This window comes from Trachypithecus francoisi, unplaced genomic scaffold (genome assembly GCF_009764315.1).
Source record: "Trachypithecus francoisi isolate TF-2019V2 unplaced genomic scaffold, Tfra_2.0 Contig01440, whole genome shotgun sequence".
Taxonomy (NCBI): Eukaryota; Metazoa; Chordata; class Mammalia; order Primates; family Cercopithecidae; genus Trachypithecus; species Trachypithecus francoisi.
In genome coordinates, this window is record NW_022681431.1 from 26,776,252 (window position 1) to 26,801,654 (window position 25,403).

The window sequence follows — 25,403 nt, forward strand, 5'->3', positions numbered from 1 at the left end:
CCCAGCCCGTGTGTGTTGACTTCTATGTGTAGCCATCTGTATCTATATTAAGCTAAACATGAATTCATATTGATGTCTGCAACTCTAGTTCATTGTCATATGGGTCACTCTAGACCTCCCCTTGCTTACCTATAACTTTTCACTATGACCTGAAACCTGGCTCCCACCATCTGCCATTCATCTACTCAATTGTTCAACTGCAATGTACACATATAGTGGCATTAGAGTTGTTAACATGGATCCCCATGAGAAACAACTTTATCAACTAGATGACAGTGCTTATGTACAGTTTCTTTCACCTTTCATCTTAACAGACTCCACTCATTCCTAAAGTTACTTAGGTCAACACTTTTTCCCTATACCATCTTCAGTGCAGTTGTTTTATACATTTGTAATGCAGTTAGATTGTTTTGTCAGAGTCTGCATTTCATCTGCATTTCCTCTGAATGCCTAAATGATTTTTCTTCGATTTGCATACATAAAAGTTCACTTTCTGTGCTATAAAGTTCTATGTGTTTTGACAAATGTATAGTGTTCTGTTTCCACCATTACAGTATCATATAGAACAGTTTCACATCCTAAAAATCCCCTGTGGTTCACCTATTGAGGCTTACTGAGGAGTAACACCTAGGGGAGGAGAAGGACGGAAAGCGGGATTGGATAATAGAGCCTTCAGGCTGTGATGCAAGAAAAACAAAGTCTCTGCCTGCTCCATGGGGAGCACCATAGCAAAGCTTGGCCCTTAGAGGAGTACCCTGTTGGGCAGCAGTGGCCAGGACTTTATCCTACTGCCTTGCTCAGCCATTGTTTGGGGGCTGCCAGAGAAAACTGATTATCAGCTCAGGAGAAGAGACAGACCCAGAAGGCACTAACAGCTGGAGGTTCTCAGCTAACTACATTTCTTGAAGCTGGCTTGCTAAGTCCTTTCTTGGAGAGCGATCTGAGTGCTGTAACTCTGGGTGTGCCAGAAATATCTCTGAGGATTCCAAGCAGGGGTTGGCTGGCCACTGGTCAGGAATCTTGAGCAGAGGATTCCTCCATCAGGTGAGATTTGGGACCAGATGATCCCATTGGTCACCGTCACCTGCAATCCAGGTGATCCAGCCATTCCATTCCACACATTCAGCCCACTTTGCTCAAGCCTTTGCTTCCCTTCTTGCATTAATTATCTTATGCTCTGCTGCGTCCTAGAGGGAGGCTCAGAACACCTCCTTTTCCCCAGGGACCATTATTGGAGGGCCAGAGAAGCCAGAAGACAGAGTCTAGGGTTGCCCGCACCTTTTTGATCCCAAATGCTCAAGAAAGTGGTTACAGTATGCATAGCAATATAGATCAAGGAGTTGAATGTGCATAAAAAGTTTGTGACGATGGGCAAGAAAATGGAAACATTCTACGCTAAGACTTCAAAAACCAAATCTTTGTCTGAAATGTCTCCTCCCTGTGGAATGTGCAAAAAGCAAAACAGCACTCCCTACTGATCTATGCGTATACCACGCCTGGCAGGTACCATCCTTTTCTTTTCTTCCCTCTTAACTCTCATTCTTATAGTACTCCTGGATTTTCATTTGCAGGCGCAGAGTCATTTTAGTGCAATTCTAATCTTTCTCCGCAGGAAGATGGAAAACTTTCAGACCTCTTGAAGAAAGCATGGCTCTGATGTTGTGTTCTATCTGTCCTTATTCTTCCTTGTATTTAACCTCCTTCAGGTTAAAAGCCCATTGTGTTTTGTTGTACCTTGGCAGCTCTCTCTGGCTCGCGAGTATCCTAAAGTCACTATATGGCCTCTAGGGACAGTCTTGACTTCTAAGCCAAAAGAACCTTTTATTTTACTTTGTCTGTCTTTAGAGATTTCCTTTGAATGTTTGCTTCTGTTCTGAAGCATTTTCAGGCTCCATAGACCTTGATTGTTTTGCTCAGCCAGGGCATTTTAAAAAATATTCATGCTGCATTTTTTTTTTTTTTTTTGAGATGGAGTCTCCCTCTGTTGCCCAGGCTGGAGTGCAGTGGCACGTTCTCTGCTCACTACAACCTCCATCTCCCGGGTTCAAGCAATTCTCCTGCCTCAGCCTCCCAAGCAGCTAGGGTTACAGGTGCCCACCACCATGCCCGGCTAATTTTTTTGTATTTTCAGTAGAGATGGGATTTCACCATGTTGGCCAGGCTGGTCTCAGACTCCTGACCTCAGGTGATCTGCCTGCCTCTGCCTCCCAAAATGCTGGGATTACAGGCATGAGCCACCGCACCTGGCCCATGCTGTTATTTTTACACAGTGAACTATGCATACTGATTTTAATTCCAAAGGCTCACAAATTAAAGAGCTTCTTTGAACCCAGGCCCTCAGGATTCTTGCAGTCTCCTGGTTTTCCTGTCTGCTTTGTCATTTCGCAGTGGAATGACTAAAGCCAGAACCTGCTGGGTTAGTGAGTGGAAATAAAGTATTGGTGGATGAATTCCTCCTGCTCTGCCCTTCGACACAAGACTGTGGGGTTGGAATCCATGTTTCAATACTCAAACACTGCACCAGCTCACGACTGCAAAATTAGATGAGACCCAAAAAAATACAAAGAGTCAATATTCCAAGAAGATACTTGCGGTTACTGAGTCCAGGATGTTTGAATTATAGGTAGACTCTGTCTCTGCCAGGGACTAAAATACTGCCAGGGAATAAAAATAGCCTTTTTTTTTTTATATATAAATCAATAAAAATCTCAGAAAGGGCACACTGTCCCTGAACCATTATATACGAAAAGAAGTGACAAGTAAATGGAACAAAACACAAGAAGATTATAAAAACAAATGCTTTTGTTCCTCTCCCTGAAAATACAGACTGACATTGTACACTTGGCAGCTGTTTCCACAGCAGGGAAGCAGGGTCGCAGGTCTGAAGCATGAGTTCTCTTCTGGAAACCTCCTACTTATAGGTGACAGTTGCATCACCTTGAAATGGAGGAATAAAGACTTTTTTTCTTTTTTGCCAGAATTCAGCATTGCTAGCACAAAGTGTTACAGAACAGTGACATACAGAGTGGCTGGTAGAACTGCAGAGGAATTTCTGAAAGTGAGCCTTAGGCAAGAGGTTGGAAACTTGCGCTGGAAACTTACCTTATGATTAAGCATGTGACTCCCACCTGACTTAATTCTCTTCCAGTCCCAAGGGTTCCAAGGCCAGAGAAAGGTCCTAGTCTTGATTGCTGGCATGTTTACTCTTGCAAGTACACTGAGATTAAATGCAAAGACAAACCATCAAAGGTAATTCTTTTCTTTGACATTGAATATACCTGGGATGGATTTTAATGTAAAAATTTTTATTTTCTAGTGAAAAATAACAGATGTGTAATCTTTGTATTTGGATTAAGTGTAAATGAAGGAAATAATGTTCGAGGAAAGAACAAAGGACTGGGTGGCGGTGATGAAAGCTGAGTCCTGGTTCTGGCTTTGCTACTAACTATAACTTGGGCAAGTCTCTACTTCTGCTGCATAGAATAAATTTAGTTACTTCTTTTTCTGTTTGTTTGTTTTGGTTTTATTTTGAGACAACTCTGTCTCCCAGACTGGAGTGCAGTGGCACAATCTCGGCTCACTGCAACCTTCGTCTCCTAGGTTCAAGCAATTCCCCTGCCTCAGCCTCCCAAGTAGCTGGGGCTACAGGCACGCACCACCACACCTGGCTGATTTTTGTATTTTTACTAGAGATGGGGTCTCACTATGTTGGCCAGGCTGGTCTCGAACTCCTGACCTCACGAGATTCACCCGTCTTGGCCTCCTAAAGTGCTGGGATTATAGGCGTGAGCCACTGCACCCGACCAACTTACTTCGTTACTTGTGTGAATGAAAGAAGGTGGAACTACATGGCCTCTGAGGACCTTTCCAGCTCTGTTCTGTGAGTCAGTTTCTTAGTTTTGATTTTTCATTGTTTAGGCAGTGGCAAAACAATAATGTAAAGTGGCTTATGGTACAGATTTGCAAGAGGTTCATCCTGAGGCTGGTAGCAGGCCCCAAAAAACTCTTACCTCATCCATCATTTTTGCAAAGATGAATTCAGAGTAAGACAGACATCAAGGTAGGCATTCAGTATGTATTTGTTGAATGAATGAATGAATGAATGAATGAGTGAATGAATAACTCAGGCAGCCTTGAGGAGGAAGAGAAAGGAAACATTCTGCCAGAAGAAATATAAGAGGAAATGTATTTGGGACAGGGGATGGATTTGCTTGATAATCATGGCTGGGAGGCAGTTTTATAGACATTTTCAGCTGCAGCTGAATTTTAGGCCTGGGCAGTATTAGGGTTAGGGCTAGTTTACAGAGCACTCCTTATCTATAGAGTAGGGTGAAATGATTGCTGGCAAGGCTGCTAAGAAATACAGTTCTTCCAGGTACAGGTGGCTTGACTACAAGATAATGGTACTCTTTTTTGCCCCAATTTAATAATGAGTATTAATTAGGATTTGATCTGGCTGACTGTTATAGAAACTCAAAATAATAATGACTAAATGATATATATGTTTATTTTTCTCTCACATAAAAGAAATCTGGGCCAGGCGTAATGGCTCATGCTTGTAGTCTCAGCTATTTGGGAGGCTGAGGCAGGAGGATCACCTGAGCCCAGCAGTTGGAGGTTGCAGTGAGCTACTGCACTCTAGCTTGGGCGACAGAGTGAGACCCTGTTAAAACAAAACAAAAAAGAATTCTGGGTGGGCAAGCTAGGGCCAGTTCAGAGCCTCCATGGTTTCAGGCATTCAGGCTCCTTTAACCTCAGCACATGGCTTGTACTTCAAGATTAATCACGGCTGCTTGATGGCTGGTCCGAAGGTAGTGAGTTATGTCTTGTTCACAGTCAGTTACAGATCAGACTCCTTGTTCTACTCTATCCCCCCTTCTCACTAATGCACTCAACAGGTCTTGAAAAATAATACATGGCTGCTTGAATTCAGCGATCCCATCAGCATCACAGCCAGCAGGGAGAAGGAAAGACCAATAAAGGGCTCACCTCTGCATTCCCCATTCACGATAGTTCCTGGAAGTTGAACTTGACACTTCTGTTTCTTTTTTCCTTGTTTGTATTTTTAGTAGAGACGGGGTTTCACCCTGTTGGCCAGGCTGGTTTCGAACTCCTGATCTCAGGGGATCCACCTGCTTCAGCCTCCCAAAGTGCTAAGATTATAAGCATGAGCCACCACACCCAGCCTGACACTTCTATTTTCATCCCATTGACTAGAACCTAGTTACGTGGCCAAACCTAGGTGTAATGGAGACTGGAAAATGCAGCTTTTATTCATAATAGCTGTGTGCCTAGCTATCAGGGTTGGGTTTTGTTTATTTGTTGGTTTGTTTGTTTTACTTAGAAAGGGAGAAGTGCTACTAGGATATAGTAGCTTCTGCCACTTAGAGAGATTACAGACTTATTCCAACCACATGATGATGCCCCCATTGCTCAATTCCTTTGGCTTGTATCCCTTAAAATTGCCCATCAGGGGCCATAGGAACTATTTTCGGTATTCTTTGATTTTAAAAGTAGTCCAAGTCCACACAGGACAACTGTGATGAGTGTGTGTGTGTGGCGGGGGGCAGGTGATAAAGCTGAATGTGACCATAAGAATAATATACGGGCTTCTGCTTCTGGCTATTATAGATGATTCTGGGTATTATGACCATTCCTGCAGAAAAAAGCTCTAAAATCTGGACATGATACACAAAGTGACTGCCTGAAGGAGTTGAAGAGAGGGCAGAAGTGGATCGCCTCTGCTGTTGCATGTTGGTTTGGAGAACAGAAGATGAGGAGCCAAATAAGCAATTCCTTCAGCCCCAGGCTCCTAGCACTGGGCTGCGTGTAGGCTATGCATTCTGGGGAGTGAGGAGATCAGGAATGCTGAAAATAAATGAAGGAATCCAGAAAAGCAAGAGTCAAAGAGGGCATCTGCAGGCCAAATCTCTGATCAACCCCTGACCCACATATACATAAAATACACTCAAAGCAGCTCAGCTAAAAGACAAAGGATCTGCACTCAGACTAGAGCTGCCTCCCCAGAAACAGAGTTTGCAGTTCAGGCCCAGCAAGAAAATTACCTGCAAAACAGAAGACAAACAACATCCGTCAGAGAAAAAGAACAGAATCTGGAATCTTCACAACTTAGCATTCATCATATCCAAGATTAAAACCCAAATTACATGACATATTAAAAAACCAGGAAAATGGAATATAATCTTAGGAGAAAAGTCAATCAAATCTGACCTGGAGATGAATAAGATATTGAAACTTAAAAGGCAGGGGTTTTAATTTTTGTTTTCTGGGTTTTCTTCTGTTTGTTTGTTTTTGTTTTTGTTTTTGAGATGGAGTCTTGCTCTGTAGCCCAGGCTGGAGTGCAGTGGTGTGATCTTGGCACACTGCAGCCTCTGCCTCCTGGGTTCAAGCAATTCTCCTGTCTCAGCCTTCCGAGTAGCTGGGACTACAGGTGCACGCCACCACGCCCAGCTAATTTTTGTATTTTTAGTAGAGACAGGGTTTCACCATATTGGTCAGGCTGGTCTTAAACTCCTGACCTCGGGTGATCCACCTGCCTCGGCCTCCCAAAGTGCTGGGATTACAGGCATGAGCCACCGCGCCCAGCCTTGTTTTCTGGGGGTTTTTTTTGAGACAAGGTCTCACTCTGTCACACAGGCTGGAATGTAGTGGTGTGATCCCAGCTCACTGCAGCTTTAAACTCCTGGGCTCAAGCAATCTTTTTGCCTCAGTCAGCATGCTTGGCGAATTTGAAAACATTTTTTGTAGACATGGGACTTGCTCTGTCACCTAGGCTGGTCTTAAACTTCTGGCTTCAAGCAATCCTCCCACCTCGGCCTCCCAAAGTGCTAGGATTACAGGTGTAAGCTCTCCTGCCCAGCCGGCAAGGGTTTTAAAGTGTTATGTTATTTTAGAGTTATTTTATATGTTATTTTATAGTTTTAGGAGGTTTTATAGCTATCTACAATGAAGTTTAAAAATTAAGAAAAAAAAGCTTGCTTTTGATGAATCTAAATCTCAGCACAGAAATGGGACGTTTCATCAGAGAAACAGATACAATAAAGAAGAGCCAAATGGAAAGTCCCCTTTTTTGGTTGCTCTCTTTCTGCTTTCAAGGTTTATATTAGCTTGGCTTAGATGTGCATTGGAGTGGACTTCGATATGTTCATTCTACTTGGTGTTTGTCTAATATCTTGTATCTGCAAGTCTCTGACTTTTATTACAGCTGGGAAGTGTTTGGTTATTATTTCTTTAAATATTTTTTTCTACTTCAGTTTCTTATCTCCCTCTGAGATTTCAATTACATGTATGTTTGTTTGATATCATCTAACAAGTCTCTGAGGTTTTGTTCATTATGTTTTAAATCTTCTTCCACTCTGTTACTCATTTTGAGTAATTTTGATTGATCTGTCTTAAAATTTACTCTTTCCTATAACATGTCCACTTGGCTGTTAACTCCATCTGGTGAATTTTCTACTTAAGAAATTATACTTTTCAGCTGTAGAATTTACATGAAGAAGTACATTATCAACTGTAAATGTGCCATTAAAAGCTAAGGTTGAATTTTGTAATTTGTAAATCAACTATTAAACATAATGCAGAATAGCTATAAAGCATCAGGAAAATTAAAATGGAATACATCTTAAAATATTAAATAATTTTTAAAGGCAGGAAAAAAGAAATGAAGAAACAAATGTCAGAGGAGACAAATAGAAAACAAAATAAAACAAAAATGATAGATTCATACCCAACCATTTCAAAAATTACATTAAACATTTATGAGCTAAGCACTCCAATTAAAAGATAGAGATTAATAATTGTTTTTAAATGGATACAAAAACAAATATAGCATCTCACCAAAGAAGATACACAGTTGCCAAAAAATTTGAAAAGCTGTTTAATAGTATATGTTATTAGGTAATCACAAATTAAAACAACAATGAGATACCACTACATATCTACTGGAATAGCCAAAATTCAAAATGCTAACACCACCAAATGATGTGGAACAACAGAAACTGTCATTCATTGTTGATGGGAATGCAAAATGGTTTGGCCACCTTGAAAGACAGTTTTGACAGTTTCTTGCAAAACTAAACATACTTTTACCATATGATTCAACAGTCTTACTCCTGGGTATTTACTCAAATGAGCTGAAAACTTATATCCACACCAAACCCTGCACATGGATGTTTATAGCAACTTTATTCATAATTGCCAAAAACTGGAAGCCATCAAGATGTCCTTCAGTAGGCAAACGGATAAACTGTGATATATCCAGACAATGGAATATTATTCAGTGTTAAAAAGAAATGAGCTGTCAAGCCATGAAGACATGGAGGAATGTTAAATGCATATTACTAAGTGAAAAAAGCCAATTTGAAAGGGCTGTGTACTGGATGGGTCAAACTATATGACATTCTGGAAAAGGCAAAACTGTGGAGACAAAAAGATCAGTAGTTGCCAAGGGTTGGGTGGAGAAAGGGATGAATAGATGGAACATAGAAGATTTTTAAAGGAGTGCAACTATTCCATATGATACTGTCATGGTGGCTATATGTACATAAATACATTAGACATTTGTCAAAACTTATAGAATATGTAATACCAAGAGCAAACTCTAATGTAAACTATGGACTTTGGATAATAATGATACATCAATGTAGGTTCATTGATTGTAACAAATGTACCACTCTGGTATGGGACGTTGATAGTGGGGAGTCTGTATGTGTAGGGGTAGGGGGTGTGTGGGAACTCTCTGTACTTTCATCTCAATTTAGCTGTGAATCTAAAACTGCTCTTAAAAAATCCATTTTTGAAAACCCAAATATAAACTGTGTGCAAAGACATACTTTCAATATAAAGACAGAAGGAAACCAAATATAGATGGATAGAAAAAGATATATTATGTAAATAGTAAGCACAAGAAAGCTAGAGTGGCTACATTAGTATCAAATAAAAATAGATTTCTTAAAAAAGTATCATAAAAGATAAAGAAGGGCACTTCAGAAGAAGAAAAGGAATAATTGATCAAGATGACATAAAAATTACAAATTTGTTTGTGCCTACTAATAGCCTCAAATTACATAAGGCAAAAACTGATAGAATGAAAGGAAGAAATAGAAATTATAATTGGAAATTTTAATGTCACTCAGAAGTTGATAGAGTAACCAACAAAAAATCAGCAAAGACAAAAAATCTGAACAACGTTATCAATCACTTTGACCTAATTAATATTTTTAGAACATTTCACCCAACAGTAGCAAAATGCACATTCTTTTCAAGTGCACATGGAATGCTTACCAAGATAGGCCATATTCTGGACCATAAATAAGTTTTAATAAATATTAAAATGGTTGAAATCAGATAATTTGTTTTCTGACCACAATGAAATTAAATTAGAAACCAAAAACAATAAAATAACTAGGAAAACCCCAAATATTTTGAAACTAAACAACACACTTCTAAATATTTATTGGGCTAAAGACTAAATCACAAGAGAGATTGAAAATATTTTGCACTGATGATGATATAAATACACGTATCAAAATTTGTGCAATGTAGCTAACGTAGCACTTAGAGGGAAATTTACAGTTTTGTAAACCTATAAGAAGTGGGGAAAGGTCTTAAATCAATGATCTTAACTTTCACCATTAAAAAATAGAAAAAAGAGTAAATTGAACTCAACGCGAGCAGAAGGAAGAAAATAATAAAGATAATGACAGATATCAATGAATTAGAGAACAGGAAAAAAGAGATTAAAAAATCATTAAACCCAAAAAACAGTCCTTTGAAAAAACTAATAAAATTGATAAATCTCAAGCCTGACTGGCAAAGAAAAAAAATGAACAATATCAAGAATGAAAGAAGGGACGTTATTACTCGGGATAGTAAAAGAACAACAATTCTCTATTGTTATGAACACCTTTATGACATTAAATGTGTCACAGATGAAATGGACACATTCTGGGAAAGACATAAATTATAAATCTGATCAAAGATGAAATAGAAAGCTTGAACAGCCCTGTATCAATTAAAGATATTGAATTTGTAATTAAAAACTTCCTGACAGAATTCTGGGTTCAGATGCTTCATTGGTGAATTCTAACAAACATTTATGAAAAAGTAGTACCAATCCTACAAAAACTGTTTAATAAAGGAGGAGGCATGATTTTATGATGCCAGTATTATTCTAATTCTACAGCCAGATGAAGACATCTTAAGAAAAAAAAATTACAGTCCAATATCCCTCATGAATATAAATGCAAAAATCCTCAACAAAATATTAACAAGCCAAATCCAGCAGCATATAAAAAAGGCTATACGTGTGATCAAGTGGCAATGCAAGGTGGTTTTTTTGTTTGTTTGTTTTGTTTTGTTTTGTTTTTTGAGATGGAGTCTTGCTCTGTTGCCCAGGCTGGAGTGCAGTGGTGTGATCTCAGCTCACTGTAACTTCTGTCTCCCAGGTTCAAGCGATTCTCCTGCCTCAGCCTCCTGAGCAGCTGAGATTACAGGTGCACACCACCATGCCTGGCTAATTTTTGTATTTTTAGTAGAAACAGGGTTTCACCATGTTGGTCAGGCTGGTCTCGAACTCCTGACCTCATGATCCACCCACCTCAGCCTCCCAAAGTGCTAGGATTACAGGTGTGAGCCACCACGCCCAGCCAATGTAAAGTTGTTTTAACAGCTGACAGTTAATCAATGTAATTCAACAAATTAATAGAATAAAGACAAAAACACAGGCACAGTGGTGCAATGTAGCTAACGTAGTACTTAGAAGGAAATTTATCATTTTGAAAGCCTGTAAGAAGGGGATAAAAGGTCTTGTAGTCCTAGCTATTCAGGAGGCTGAGCCAGGAGGTTCATTGGAGACCAGGAGTTAAAGGTTGTAGTGTACTATCATTGCACCTATGAATAGCCACTGCACTCCAGCCTGGGCAACATAGCAAGATCCTGTCTCTTGCAGAAAAAAAGGAAGAAGGTGAAAACAATATGATCAGTTCAATAGGTGCAGCAATAGCATTTGTCAAAATTCAACTCCTTTTCATGATTTAAAAAAAAACTTTCAGCAAATTAGGAATAAATTAAAACTTCCTCAACCTGATTAAGGGCATCTACAAAATCTATCAGCTAACATCCTACTACAATGTGAAAAATCAATGCTTTCTACCTAAGATGAGGTAGAGGGCAAGGATGTTGGCTCTCATCATTTTTATTTAACTTAAATTGTATAGGAGTGCCTAGTCAGTGCAACAAAGCAAGGGAAAAATAAGGTATACATGTTAGAAAGGAATAACTAAAATTGTCCTTATTTACAAATGACATTGTACAGAAAACCCTAAGAAACCCACAATAAAAGCTATTAGAGGACAAGGTTGCAGGATAAAATATACAAAAATCAATTCTATCTCACACACTAGCAACTAACATTTGGAAAGTTAAATCATAAGACACTTTGTTTACAATAGCATAAAATACTTAGCAAAAGACATGTATGATCTGTAGGCTGAAAACTATAAAACATGACAGGAATATCTACATAAATGAAGAGCTATACCGTGTTCATGGATTCAAAGTGTCAATATTGTTAAGCTGGCAATCCTTTTTGAATTATTCAATATATTCAATGAAATTCCCATGAAAGTCCTAACAGGTTTTTTTTTTTTTGAAAAAAAATTTACAAGAATATTTTAAATGGTATATGAGACGTCAAAGGACCTAGTATAGCCACATCATTTTGAAAGAGGAGAACAAGATTGGAACACTTCAGCTACCTGATTTCAAGAACAGTATGTGGCTCTGAAGAAATGAACCAATTTTATTCTTTGATCTATAAATTGGCATTTAAATAATTTCCAAATGAGGAGAGATGGATAGCTCTGAGATAAGCATGGGACTTCCCAAGGTGGCTAATTTGAAGGGTAATTCTCCTTTGGGATGATTGCTAGGGGCAAAAAAAAAAATCCATGTTGAAATTAAGGTTTGTACTCAAGACAACTGGATTTAAGTATTGGATGCACCATTCAGCTCTCTAAAACTGAGTTTCTTCATCTTAAAATGGGATGTGCAGTGTAAGGATTAAGGCAGTAAAGTATAGAGGGTAAGCCATGTGCTATAGCGTTGGAGCTATCTTACCCAATTTGAATCTAGCTTTGCCGTTTTCTAGCTATGTGGCCTTGGGTATGTTTAACCTTACTATGCTTCATCTTGCTCATTTGTACAGGCTCTGCTCGTTTTATTGCATTTCACTTTATTGCACTTCACATATATTGCATTTCTTAAAATTGAAAGTTTTTGGCAACCTTGTGTTGGGTAAGTCTATTGGTGCCATTTTTCTAATAGCATGTACTCACTTCATGTCTCTGTGTCAGCATTTTTTAGCAATAAAGTATTTTTTAAATCAAGTAATTTACATTTTTTGGACATAATGCTATTGCACACTTAATAGACTATCGTATAGTATAAACATAACTTTTATATGCACTGAGAAACTGAAAATTTTGTGTGATTCGCTATAATGCAATATTCACTTTATTGCAGTGGTCTGCAATGGAACTTGCAATATTTCTGAGGTGTGCCTGTAAATGAGAATACTAAAAGTGCCTAGCCATAGGGTTGTGGTGAACAGTAAATGACTTAACAAATCTAAAGCACTTAGAACAGAATCTGGGCACCAAAGTGCTCTGTAAGTATTACCCACTGTTATTTTTTTCCCAGTGCTATAAGGCCCGAATGTGGTTACTTTTGTTAACCACCAAGTGTAGTTCCTAGTATCCAACAAATGTTAGTGCCCATCCCTCTGCAGAGCATAAGTAGCATTCTGGGGATAGAGTTTGACACTGAAGGATGTATTTTGCAATCTTATGGGCAACCTTGAGTTTCAACGGCTTAAATTTTCTTTCCTTGCTATTTTTCCAATGTTTAAAAAATATCTTCTTGGCCAGGCACAGTGGCTCACACCTGTAATCCCAGCACTTTGGGAGGCCAAGGCAGGCGGATTGCCTGAGCTCACGAGTTCGCAACCAGCCTGGGCAACATGGTGAAACCCCGTCTTTACTAAAATACAAAAAAATTAGCTGGATGTGGCGGCGTGTGCCTGTAGCGACTTGGGAGGCTGAGGGAGGAGAATTGCTTGAACCTAGGAGGCGGAGGTTGTGGTGAGCGGAGATCGCACCACTGCACTCCAGCCTGGGCAGCAGAGCGAGATTCCGTCTCAAAACAAAAACAAAACCCCAAAAAACCCAAAACCAAAAAACAACAAAAAAACACTTCTTGGCCGAATTGTAATGTACAAGTGGAAACCTTAACCATGGACATGAAATTCTACCCCACCTGGACTCCATCACAGGCCATGTGTCCTCTTTGGCTCCAGCTGGTCATTGTGTTCTGCAGCCCACTGACCCAGAGACTAAAAAATAAGGGTTACTTCCCTCCCTCTCTTTTCATTCTCCTCCTCCTCCTCCTTCTTGTGTCACAGTCAGGTATAAATTACAGGGCACCAAAAAGTAGTAGATTTTATTCTCTCTATGTTCTGTATCAAATGCAATACCAAGTAGTGTCCAGCTATGATCCTCCTGCCCTCTGCTTGAAGGAAAACTCCTCAGTTCTGTGAACGGTTCTGAGCCCCAGAACTGGCATCATGAAATTTCTCAGTCATTGGGGGCAGACAACAGCAGGGTTGCCCACAACTTACAGCTGGCCTCTGAGTGTACCATTTTAGAACCACGCCAAGGGAGAAGGCATGTTTCCATTTCTTTAATAACTTCCATCAGAGCAGAAATTGTGATTACATAATAACAATTCAATATCATCATTAGGGATACTGAAGTGTTTTGTTTTGTTTTGTTTTTTGGAGACAGACTGTCGCTGTGTCGCCCAGGCCACACTGCAGTGGTGTGATCACAGCTCATTGCAGCTTTGATTTCCTGGGCTCAAGGATCCTCCTACCTCACCCTCCTGAGTAGCTGTGACTGCAGGTGAGAACCCCACCATGCTCAGCCAACTTATTTTTTATTTTTTGTAGAGACGGGGGAACTCTCTATGTTGCCCAGGCTGGTCTCGAACTTCTGGGCTCAAGAGATCCTCCCCTCTTGGCCTACCAAAGTGCTGGAATTACAGGGGTGTGAGCCACCGTGTCCAGCCTTTTGTTTTTAATTGAAATATAAAAAGCAAGAAAGAGTTTAAACCCAGGGACGTTAATCAGACATCCCACAGTCTATGCCTTTCTTGGAGATCTGCAGCCAAGCCCTGCGATGGAGAAACAGATCTTGGTTCTGCTTCCATGAGAGGGACAAAGCATTATATGTTGTGGGGTAAGAGGTGTCTGGGGATCTCTGGTCTGTCTTGGACATTTTTCCTGAAAAGCCCTCATAAGTTTAGTCACAAAGACAACACTTCCCTTCACTGTGTTCACTCGGCCTGGCCCAAAGCCCCAGCTGCCATGCCAATTAGGGCAGCAAACCCAGTAAACAACATAAAGCAAAACCAGTCAACACACAAGCATATTTGCAGAGATGCCCTTTGGGTCCCATACGTTAAATCTTTTGCATTATTTCACAGAGTTCCTTTTCCCCTTGTCTCAATTTCTCTGTAATACAAGAGGGTGTAGGCTTCACTCTTTCTTCTTTCCTTTCTTTTCTTTTCTTTTCTTTTCTTTTCTTTCTTTCTTTCTTTCTTTCTTTCTCTCTCTCTCTCTTTCTTTCTCTCTCTCTCTCTCTCTCTCTTTCTCTCTCTCTCTCTTTCTTTTGTTTTTTGGGTTTTTTGTTGTTTTTTTCTTTTTTGAGGTGGAGTCTTGCTCTGTCACCCAGGCTGGAGTGCAGTGGCACAAACTCCGTTCACTACAACCTCTGCCTCCCGGGTTCAAGCGATTTTCATGTCTCAGCTTCCCAAGTAGCTGGAATTACAGGCATGCACCACCACACTCGGTTAATTTTTTTAATTTTTAGTAGGGACAGGGTTTCGCCATGTTGACCAGGCTGGCCTCAAACTCCTGAACTCAAGTGCCACCCGTCTCAGCCTCCCAAAGTAGTGGGATTACAGGTGTGAGCCACTGCATCTGGTCTTTTTCCATTACTTTCAACCATTTTAGTGGCGCCACCCTGTGCCTTTCTGCACTAATTAATAGTAATAAGATTCTTCCCAGCAGCCCATCTTGTCTACCAGAGACAGAAAACTTCCCCATTCCCACCCTCTTCTCCTGCCGCTCCCCCTCCTGTCTTCCCTCGGAATGACCGACTGAGAATAAAGACCTTTCTCACTAGGAGAGGCTGAGTGTTCCTCTGAAGGGAATTGCAGCTCTGACAGGGTTATGTTTGCATTATCAATGACACTTCAATCACATTGCCACAGTGTTCCAAACAGACTGTGAGAGGGACTTGAACTTAAAAGAAAAATTACCTCAGGAGTTCAAGGCTGCAGCAAGCTATGATCATGCCACTGCACAGAGCAAGACCCTGTCTCTAAAAACAAAAAATTATCTGCCAAGGGTCAACTTTTCTTTAGCTATTTGAAATTCTTCATAAAAAAATCTCAATTCCAGCCTCACTATACTTTTACTAATTTTTATTTTCCCACTTCAAAATACTGTTTATGTCTACCATGTGTCAACATCCTGGACCCTGGGAACTTTCTGGCTAAGTAGACTAAAGATAATTTATAAACAGGTAGTCAAAGTCTGATACATAAAAGAGAGATCTGGCAGGGCACAGTGGCTCACGCCTATAATCCCAGCACTTTGGGAGTCCGAGGCAGGCAGATCACAAGGTCAGGAGTTCAAGACAGTTTGGCCAACATAGTGAAACCCTGTGTCTACTAAAATACACAAAATAGCCGGGCATGATGGAGCATGCCTGTAGTCCCAGCTACTTGGGAAGCTGAGGCAGTAGAATCGCTTGAACCCGGGAGGCGGAGGTTGTGGTGAGCCAAGATAGTGCCACTGCACTCCAGCCCAGGCAACAGAGCAAGACTCCATCTCCAAAAAAAAAAAAAAAGAGAGAGATCTGTTGTAAATGTAAATCTCTATTATGCGTTTTCTGATTCTTTCTGGAATTACTAAAATGTAGTCACATATATCTTTATTTCCCTATAGCTTCAAGAATGAAGTTAATGTTGAACACAATTCTGTGTGCTTCACCACTGGATCATTCATTCATTCAGCAAATAGTTATTGTATACAAACTAAGAACCAGGCACTGTGCTGGGCACTAAGCTAGAATACAGAGATAAGGAGCATTCCTGACTGGGCCTGGTGGCTCACACCTGTAATCCCAGTGCTTTCAGAGGCCAAAGCAGGAGGATCACTTGAGGCTAGGAGTTTGAGACCAGTCTGGGCAACATAGTGAGACTCGATCTCTAAAAAAAAAAAAAAAAAAACTTAGCTGGGTGTGGTGGCATTCACTGGTGGTCCCAGTTGCTGAAAAGGCTGAGGCAGGAGGGCTGCTTGAGCCCAGGAGTTCAAGGCTCCAGTGAACTATCATCGCACCACTGCACTCCAGCCTGGGCAACAGAAAGAGACACGGTCTTTCAAAACAACAACAACAAGAGTGTTCCTGCCTGTAAAGAACTTATATTTTAGGCCGGGCGCGGTGGCTCACGCCTGTAATCCCAGCACTTTGGGAGGTCGAGGCGGGCGGATCACGAAGTCAGGAAACCGAGACCATCCTGGCTAACACGGTGAAACTCCGTCTCTACTAAAAAATACAAAAAAAAAAAAAAAAAAAAAATTAGCCGGGCGTGGTGGCGCGTGGCTGTAGTCCCAGTTACTTGGGAGGCTGAGGCAGGAGAATGGCACGAACCCGGAAGGCAGAGCAGGCAGTGAGCCAAGACCGAGCGACTGCACTCCAGCCTGGGCGACAGAGCGAGACTCCTCTCAAAAAAAAAAAGAACTTATATTCCAGTGAAAGATAGACAAGTGAAGAGATAATAATAATAATTATTATATTAGAGATGAAGTTTTGCTCTTGTTGACCAGGCTGGAGTGCAGTGGGGCTATCTCGGCTCACTGCAACCTCTACTTCCCGGGTTCAAGCGATTCTCCTGCCTCAGCCTCCTAAGTAGCTGGGGTTACAGGCGCACACCACCACGGCTAATTTTTGTATTTTTAGTAGAGACGGGATTTCACCAATGTTAATCAGGCTGGTCTCCAACTCCTGACCTCAGGGAATCCATCCCCCCACCCCCAGGCTTCCCAAAGTGCTGAGATTACTTACAGGTGTGAGCCAGCGCGCCCGGCCATGAAGAGATAATTATAAAATAAGATGGTAAATACTTCTTTAGCATAGTTAACAAGTGCTATAGGAACCCTGGGAAGGACAGTGATAACACGGGTGTAGGATGCCTGCATCCATCAACAATTGTGAGCGCCCACTGTGCCAAGCATGTTGGAGGAACAGTGAAATCAAAACAGATTCCCTGTCTTCATGGAGCTTACGTTCTAGCGAGGGAGACAGGCAGTAACAAAGAAGATGTAACATCAAGATGCAGGATGGTGTCCTAGAACGGAGGTTTGGGGAAGGATTCCAGTCTGCTGGAAAAAGCGCTAGAATAAGGAGAGGTGGCTGGAGAGGAGGTGGGTGGGAGGCAGGAATGGGTGAGGAAGGGCATGAGAGATGCTCTAAAGGGAGTTGCTAGGTGCAGCTGGATCGCAGATGAGATAGGGATAGGTTTTTGTTTGTTTGTTTGTTTTTACCTTACTACAGAGTTTGGAGGAAAATTCATTGCTTGCTTATGAGCGCCTAAAGGGACACTAAAAGCTAAAGATGAACATACTCCCTTGTTTTACAGATAAAGAAAACAAGCCTCAGAGAGGGTGAAATAACTTGTTACAAGTTACTCAACTAGTTGGAGGCAGAACCAGGATGCACCCAGTTTTCTGTGCAGTGCAGTCCAGGCCTCCCTCCCGCCCCAGGAGGCAGAAGCGGTTTGGGGTAAAGGCCACGCCCTTTGCAGGGCCGCCTGGGTCCCCCGACCCCGGCACACACCGCCCCCTCCTGCCGCTTCTCTGAACAGCAGCTCCCGGGGCCTCTTCCCGCCGCTTCCCTTCCAGCCCTGGACCCAGCGGGCGGAGAGGGCGACGTCTGCGGATCGCGGGGTCCCGGGGGCGCCCGCAGGCCTCGCGCCCTCCACCTGCTGCTAGGGGCTCCCTTGCCGGACGAGGAGGCGCCGCTACACGGGCTCTCCGCAGCACTGCGCGCCCCAGGCGCTCCGCATCTCCAGGCGTCCGCACCCGCGGGGCCCTGCAATCCGCGGAGAAGTTGGCGGCATCTGAAGCCACCTCCTTCCCCGCTTTACCAGCGGCGGGGACCCTACAGCCCAGCGCCCCACCCCGCCCTCCCTCGCCCCACCCTTCCTCCCGCCCCACCGCCTCCCCGCCTCCCCGCCCAGGGTCTGGGCACAGCCGCCCGCCGCCCAGCACAGGCGGGTGCAGCCCGGGCGCCAAGTTCCGCGCCATGGGAGGCTCCCACTCTCAGACCCCGAGGGGCCGAGAACCCGCCGGGGAGAGGCACCCGAGACCCACGGAGACCGCGTGAGTCCCAGAGCCCACTCCAGGGGCCGCCTTTGGGGGTTTGCGTGCCAGCCAGGGATGGAGCGCGCAGGGTCCGTCCCAGAAAGGCTGGGAAGGTGGGGTTCCCGCTGGCGGCAGCGGGGCACAGGCGCTCCGGGTTTGGTCAGCAGGGCCCCGGGGGCGTCCGGCTGGGAGCGTCCTGCCCCACCGCGACCTGATCGCGTCCGGGCGTGACCGTAGTCCTGTCCCAATCCACGCTGCACCGGCGAGACAAGGGGACCCCGGCCTCGTCCAAGCAGAAAACGCACGTGTCCTAAAGAGCTCTGAAACATTCACAAGACAGAGTTATTTGCAGGGAGGTGAAACTATGAGAGAGGCACTCAAGTCTCAAAACGCAGCTGGCGTTGGCCCTCAGGGTCCAGGAATTTTGACGCAGTGCTTGCTGCTTGCAAGAACTCCCTCTCTTGTTTGCTCCAAGGGCTTCATGATGATCTCAGAAAAAAAGGGCAGTATTGTAGCAGCAGCAATTAGGCTTTTGTTCTGGAACAGCAACAATTGGGGACACCAAGTACTGTAATGAAAGCTGTGAAGGGAAAGTTTTAGAGAACGTGATTAGGAGCAAGTTCCACGGTTTGAAAGATGATCAATGCTTATTGACAGAGAGGGGATAACAATTTATTTGGAAACCAAATAGTCTTTAAATGTTTATTTATTTTTTGAAATGCATGCGTGTTTTGGAACTGCAGCAGTGTCAGGGAATCCATACTTTTTATTTTAATTCAGCCAATGTCGAAGCTATTTCGTTTGAGAAAGATACGCTTAACCATCACAAAAGCAGTCTGGACTGTTGGAGGGCTTTTGAATCATCTTTTCAAGGCAAAGTAGCTTTCGGAATATCCAAGTGCTAATTGTGGCTCCTAATGTTACCAATGTTCACAAATCTAAACTTACTTCAGGCAGCTTATTAATAAGAATAGCTGAGGCCGGGCGTGGTTGGCTCACGCCTGTAATCCTAGCACTTTGGGAGGCTGGGGGGGGCGGATCCCCTGAGGTCAGGAGTTCGAGACCAGCTTGACCAACATGGTGAAACCCCGTCTCTACTAAAAATACAAAAATTAGCCTAGCCTGGAGGCATGAGCCTGTAGTCCCAGCTACTTGGGAGGCTGAGGCAGGAGAATCGCTTGAACCCAGAAGGTGGTGGTTGTGGTGAGCCAAGATCACACCATTGCACTCCAGCCTGGGCGGCAGAGGGAGACTCCATCTCAAAAAAAAAAAAAATAGCTGAGATTTACTGAGCACGTGACATGTGCAAAACACTTCTAAATGCCCCACATGTTATTTAACCCCTAAGAGGACTGAGCTATTATTGTTCCTGTTACTATCTTCATTTTACTGGTGAGGGAACTGAAGCACAGAAAGATCAAGTAACCTCTCCAAGGTCACACAGCTAGAAAGTGGTGGACCCTTGGCTGGGCGCGGTGGCTCAAGCCTGTAATCCCAGCACTTTGGGAGGCCGAGACGGACGGATCACGAGGTCAGGAGATCGAGACCATCCTGGCTAAAACGGTGAAACCTCGTCTCTACTAAAAAATACAAAAAAACTAGCCTGGCGAGGTCGTGGGTGCCTGTAGTCCCAGCTACTCCGGAGGCTGAGGCAGGAGAATAGCGTGAACCCGGGAGGCAGAGCTTGCAGTGAGCTGAGATCCGGCCACTGCACTCCAGCCTGGGCGACAGAGCGAGACTCCGTCTCAAAAAAAAAAAAAAAAAAAGTGGTGGACCCTAGAGCTCATGCTGCAGCCGCCTCCCACCCAAGAGCTGGAACTATCCTAGGAAACAATCAAAACTTGTTTCAACTGGCAGAGCACACCCTCCTTTTTCCTTCAATTTTGTTTGAATAGGGAGGAAATCTGCAATAACAATGCTTAGTAGCTAATAAGACAAAATTCACAAAATTGCCAAAGTCAATTTAACTTTCAAAAAACAAATGTGAGAGGCAATATAACACTGAGAAGAAGTTAAGAGTTTGGGAGGCAAAGAGCCATGGGTTTAATTTCTAGGTGCTGCTCCTTAATGCTGGAGATCTTTTATCTGTTCTTTAACCCCTCTGTGTCTGTTTCCTTATGTGTGAAACAGGAATGATAACAATATCTACTTCACAGGCTATTCTGAGGTTGACATAAAATCATGTATATATGAATAATAAGTTATAGTTTATCTCTGAGCAATATACTCTTTTAGCTGAGGATGAAAGTTGACTATTTTTTGTAAATGTGTGGCCAAGTTTACTGTGTAACTTGAAAGTAAATAATGGAGTCATTTACTGATGGTATGCTGAAGAAATAAACTCAAGATGCGAGGTAAGGTTCAGTTGTTAGGGTGTTATCAGTTGTTAAATTATCCAATGGCTTGGCAGCCTACTTGTTTTAACTGTATAATGTAAACATGTATAAAGGATCTCTCTCTTCATTGAGGCTCTGCATGCACCTTGAATATTTCGCAGAGCTTGCCTAAAAACAATCAGAATGAAAGCCCATCCTTGGTCTTTGCCTAGGAATACAGCCCTTCCCTACTCAAGTGAATACATGAAGCAAATGAACACATGCAATCAGTACTGGGATTACTGGCCTCATCTGCATGTGTAGATTCTGCTCAATGAGGCAGCCTCACAAATCATTTGGCATGCCCAGGTGAAAGACTCTAGAAATGCAAGATTCCAACCTGTAATATACATGAAAAGCAAAAAGGATGCTTTTTATCCAAGTTCTGCCTTGTTCAGATGTACAAGCGACAAGTCTCTCCAAGATACAAGAAAGTAGGAGGTTCATTGTTAATGTTACCCGGCTACAGACTTCCTGCCGAACATATGGCTGTCGTGGATAACGCTGACCTCAAGGAAGTTCTCCTATTCAGGCTGGCGCCTTTTCAAAATCTATTGTTCCTTTTTTAAAAAAATACATAAAAGTCACATGAATAATACATCAATGCTGGCATTTGTCTTTTGAGGGAGAAACTATGTTTCAGAATGTTCACAATTTGTATTTCAGAATAATCTAATCAGGTACTAAAAGTAACTAGATTAAATCTCTCTTACAAGGACTCTATTGTGAAATATAAACAAGCATATATGTACATGAAAAGAAATGTCTGATTTTAAGATACAATTCATTATTATTGAGAAGCATAGCTGCTAACCTTCTCCAAACCCAAGAAGCCAATGAGCCAGCTTTGGTAAAAGCTAGTGGAAATTTCACTTCATTTATTCAAGGAGGCCACAAAGAAAGGTGATTAAGAGCAGAAATTGTGGAGTCAGGCAGACCTGGGTTGTAACCCCAGCTAAATCATTTAGGAGGTTAGTTTAGGAAACATTGGAAATACAGTTATTTAACTCCTCAGTTAGGCAAATTTCTGCGCCTGAAAAATGGCAATAATAATAAGACCTTTTTTTTTTTTTTGAGATGGAGTCTCACTCTGTCACCCAGGCTGGAGTGCAGTGGCACGATCTCGGCTCACTGCAGCCTCCAGGTTCAAGTGAGTCTCCTGCCTCAGCCTCCTGGGTAGCTGGGATTACAGGCGAATGCCATCATGCCTGGCTAGTTTTTATTTTTAGTAGAGATGGGATTTTGCCATGTTGGCCAGGCTGGTCTCAAACTCCTGACCTCAAATGATCCACCCACCTCACCCTCCCAAAGTGCTGGGATTATAGGCGTGAGCCACTGCGCCCGGCCTCAGACCTAATTTTTGAAGTGGTGTATATTAGTAACACAATGGCCAGCACTTAGTGAGTGTTCAATACATAGTTATTATGAACACATTTGCACATATATGTACCCATGAACTAGAAGCTATGCTGGGCTCTTTGGAAGGTATATTCATGAGTAAGGCAGGGTCTCTTCTGCAGGGAAGTTTGATTTGTGTGCCAATTCTACAAAGCCTGTGAGAAAAGCAAGGCAATAACTTTTTTGAGTTAATTTTTCCTCATTTTTCACTTTCATTTTCCAGAAAGTTGTACTACCAAGAGGATGGAAATGCATTTGGGAATATGATAGTTTGATGAAATGTTTGAAATCACTCATTCCTTAGTTGTTTATCTTTTGGCGATGTGGCCAAGGTAGGTTTTCTGTGAGTAGTGGGGAGTGGGGAATTTGTGGAGAGATTTGAAGGATGAGACAAAGCAGAACCTGTGATTCATTGGGGAATATGGCATGTAACTAACTCATCTGGCATTTGTTGTTTACCTTCTCTGCCTGGAATGTAAGATCTACACCTGTTGTCAATTCTTACTAGTTAAGTTTCCAGATCAATCGTTTGCGTTTGGAATTTAGCATAATGAAAAGGTCAGTAGCAAAGTCAGGAGGAGTTTCTGACATCTTCAGTGATTTTGCCGTCTGAATTTCTGATCAGGTAAATTAGGTGCAGGCTATGTGATATTCTAGCGAACTGCAAAGTCAGCAACAGCTAGGCTGAAGTGCCTTTTAATGAGCACGTCACTGTGGGACACATGTCCCTGACACTAAGCGGGAGGTGCTGGCTTGGAGGTTTTAGACACAAGAAAATATGACTTAAAATAACTAAACTTAGAGAATAACATTTGTAAATTCATTGCTTTCAGATTTGTAATATTGTCTACCACCTTCTCAACATAAAATGTTCGTTGTCATTAAAAGCATATCAGTTCCCATTTGCTATAGAAGTTTTTTAAATGTCCATGTGAAAATGTCTTAGTATATAATTAAGAGAGACATTTAGAGCAAGTTTGTGGAGAAGACCCAGAGCAACCGCCCTGTGATGAAAAGGTAAAAGAATTGTAGTATTTAACTTGGAGAAGGGACCCAAGACATGTGGAAATATATAATTTTTAGGAGATGTTGGCTGGCTCCATCTCCCGTGAAGCCAATCCCGAAGGAAATGGTTTGAATTGCATGACAAGGGAATTATTTGCATCTACTGAATTTAGATATTGCAACTTCTAGACTATGAGGGTAGTTGAAATAGGAAAGAGTTAATAATGGGAAGAAAAATTCCTCTCTGCAAGCCATTAAAAAGTAAGATAGATACTCTATCAAGAGTGCAACTCTGAGGGAATTCAGGTATAGTTTTGCTCCACAATTTCTTCTGTCTTTTAGTTGTAGTGTATAACTGCCCCCCCCCCCGCTACCCCCCGCCACAGTCTCTCTCAGCTGGTACGTGGTTCAAGTATTAAAAATCAAGAAGAGCCTGGGCGTGGTGGCTCATGCCTATAACCCCAACACTTTGGGAGGCCGAGGCCCGTGGATTTCTTAGGTCAGGAGTTCGAGACCAGCCTGACCAATATGGTAAAACCCTGTCTCTACTGAAAATACAAAAATTAGTTGGGCGTGGTGGTGCGCCTGTAGTCCCAGCTACTTGGGAGTCTGAGACATGAGAATTGCTTGAACCCGGGAGGTGGAGGTTGCAGTGAGCCAAGATTGCGCCACTGCACTGCAGCCTGGGCGATGGAGCGAGACTCCATCTTAAAAAAAAAAAACAAAATAAAAATCAAGAAGAGAAACGAAAAAAAAAAAAGAGGACAACTGCTGATGTTCTGAGATAAGGAAGTGGATTATTTGTAGTCTAAGTTGGTTAATAGCAAGGGTGGGCTATAGGGCGCATGAATTTGCTAATCCAAGGTCTGGAAATGCACTGGTGCCGTCCACCTGGTCATGGCACATGGAGGGCCTCCTTCTGAGGAAGCTCACTCTGGCTACTGTGGGTGCTTTTTGGTTGTTGTTTTTTATTGTGGTGAAAGATACATAACATAAAATTCACCATTTTAGCCACTTTTAAGTATACAATTCAGTGGCATTAATACACTGGACAACCATCACCACTACCCATTTCCAGAACTTTTTCAGCATCCCAAACAGAAATTCTGTACCCATTAAACAATAACTTCTCACTCCTCCTTCCCCCAGCCCCCGGCATCCACCATCCTATTTTCTGTCTCTACACATTTGACTACTGTAAGTACCTCATGTAAGTGGAAGTGTACAGTATTTGCCTTTTTGTGACTGGTTTATTTCCCTTAGCATAATGTCCCCAAGGTGTGTCCATATTGTAGCATGCATCGGAATTTCTTTATGGCTGAATGATATTCCATTGTGTATATATACCACGTTCTGTTGATTCATTCATCTATGAGTGAACATTTGAGTTGTCTCCACCTTTTGACTTTTTTGTTTTTTGGTGTTTTTTTGAGACAGAGTCTCACTCTGTCACTGAGGCTGGAGTACAGTGGCGTGATCTTGGCTCACTGCAACCTCCACCCCCCAAATTCAAGTGATTCTTCTACCTCAGCCCCCTGGTAGCTGAGATTACAGACATGCGTCACCAGGCCCAGCTAAATTTTGTATTCTTAGTAGAGACAAAGTTTCACCATGTTGGCCAGGCTGATCTCAAACTCCTGACCTCAGGTGATCCACCTGCCTTGGCCTCCCAAAGTGCTGGGATTACAGGCATGAGCCACCACACCCGGCCCTACCTTTTGGCTCTTGTGAACAGTTCTGCTTTGAGCACTGGATACAAGCATCTGTGAGTCCCTGCTTTCAGCTCTTTGGAGTATATACCTAGGAGTTGGATTGCTGGATCATGTGATAACCCACATCACTTTTTGAGGAACCACAAAACTGTCTTCCATAGTGGCTACACCATTTGTCATTCCCACCAACAAATGCATGAGGGCTCTAATTTTTCCACATTCTAACACTTGTTATTTTCTGTTGCTGTTTTTAAATAGGCATCCCAATGGGTGCGAAGTGGTATCTCATTTGTTTTTGTTGTTGTTGCTGTTGTTGTTGTTGTTGTTTTTAGACAAGAGTCTCGCTCTGTCACCCAGGCTGGTGTACAGTGGCACAAACATAGCACACGGAAGCCTTGAACTCCT

At 42.5% G+C, this 25,403-nt stretch overlaps 1 protein-coding gene across 9 annotated transcripts in view; it reads left to right on the top strand.

Moving 5' to 3' along the window:
* The window catches only part of TACC1 (transforming acidic coiled-coil containing protein 1), a 126,112-nt gene that overhangs the window by 10,740 nt on the left and 89,969 nt on the right, over positions 1–25,403 (top strand). For 2 of the 9 annotated variants that reach the window (XM_033231531.1, XM_033231538.1), the window contains exon 1: positions 18,390–18,526. The exons of 4 other annotated variants lie outside the window; for them this stretch is intronic. Coding sequence is in view for 3 of the 5 variants with exons in the window: in XM_033231499.1 (XP_033087390.1) it covers positions 18,450–18,526 (77 nt within the window). In the remaining 2 variants the exon portion in view is untranslated. Of the gene's footprint in view, positions 1–17,588; positions 18,527–25,403 lie in introns of those variants that run through there. 3 more of the 9 variants (XM_033231521.1, XM_033231607.1, XM_033231499.1) reach the window with 2 other exon arrangements.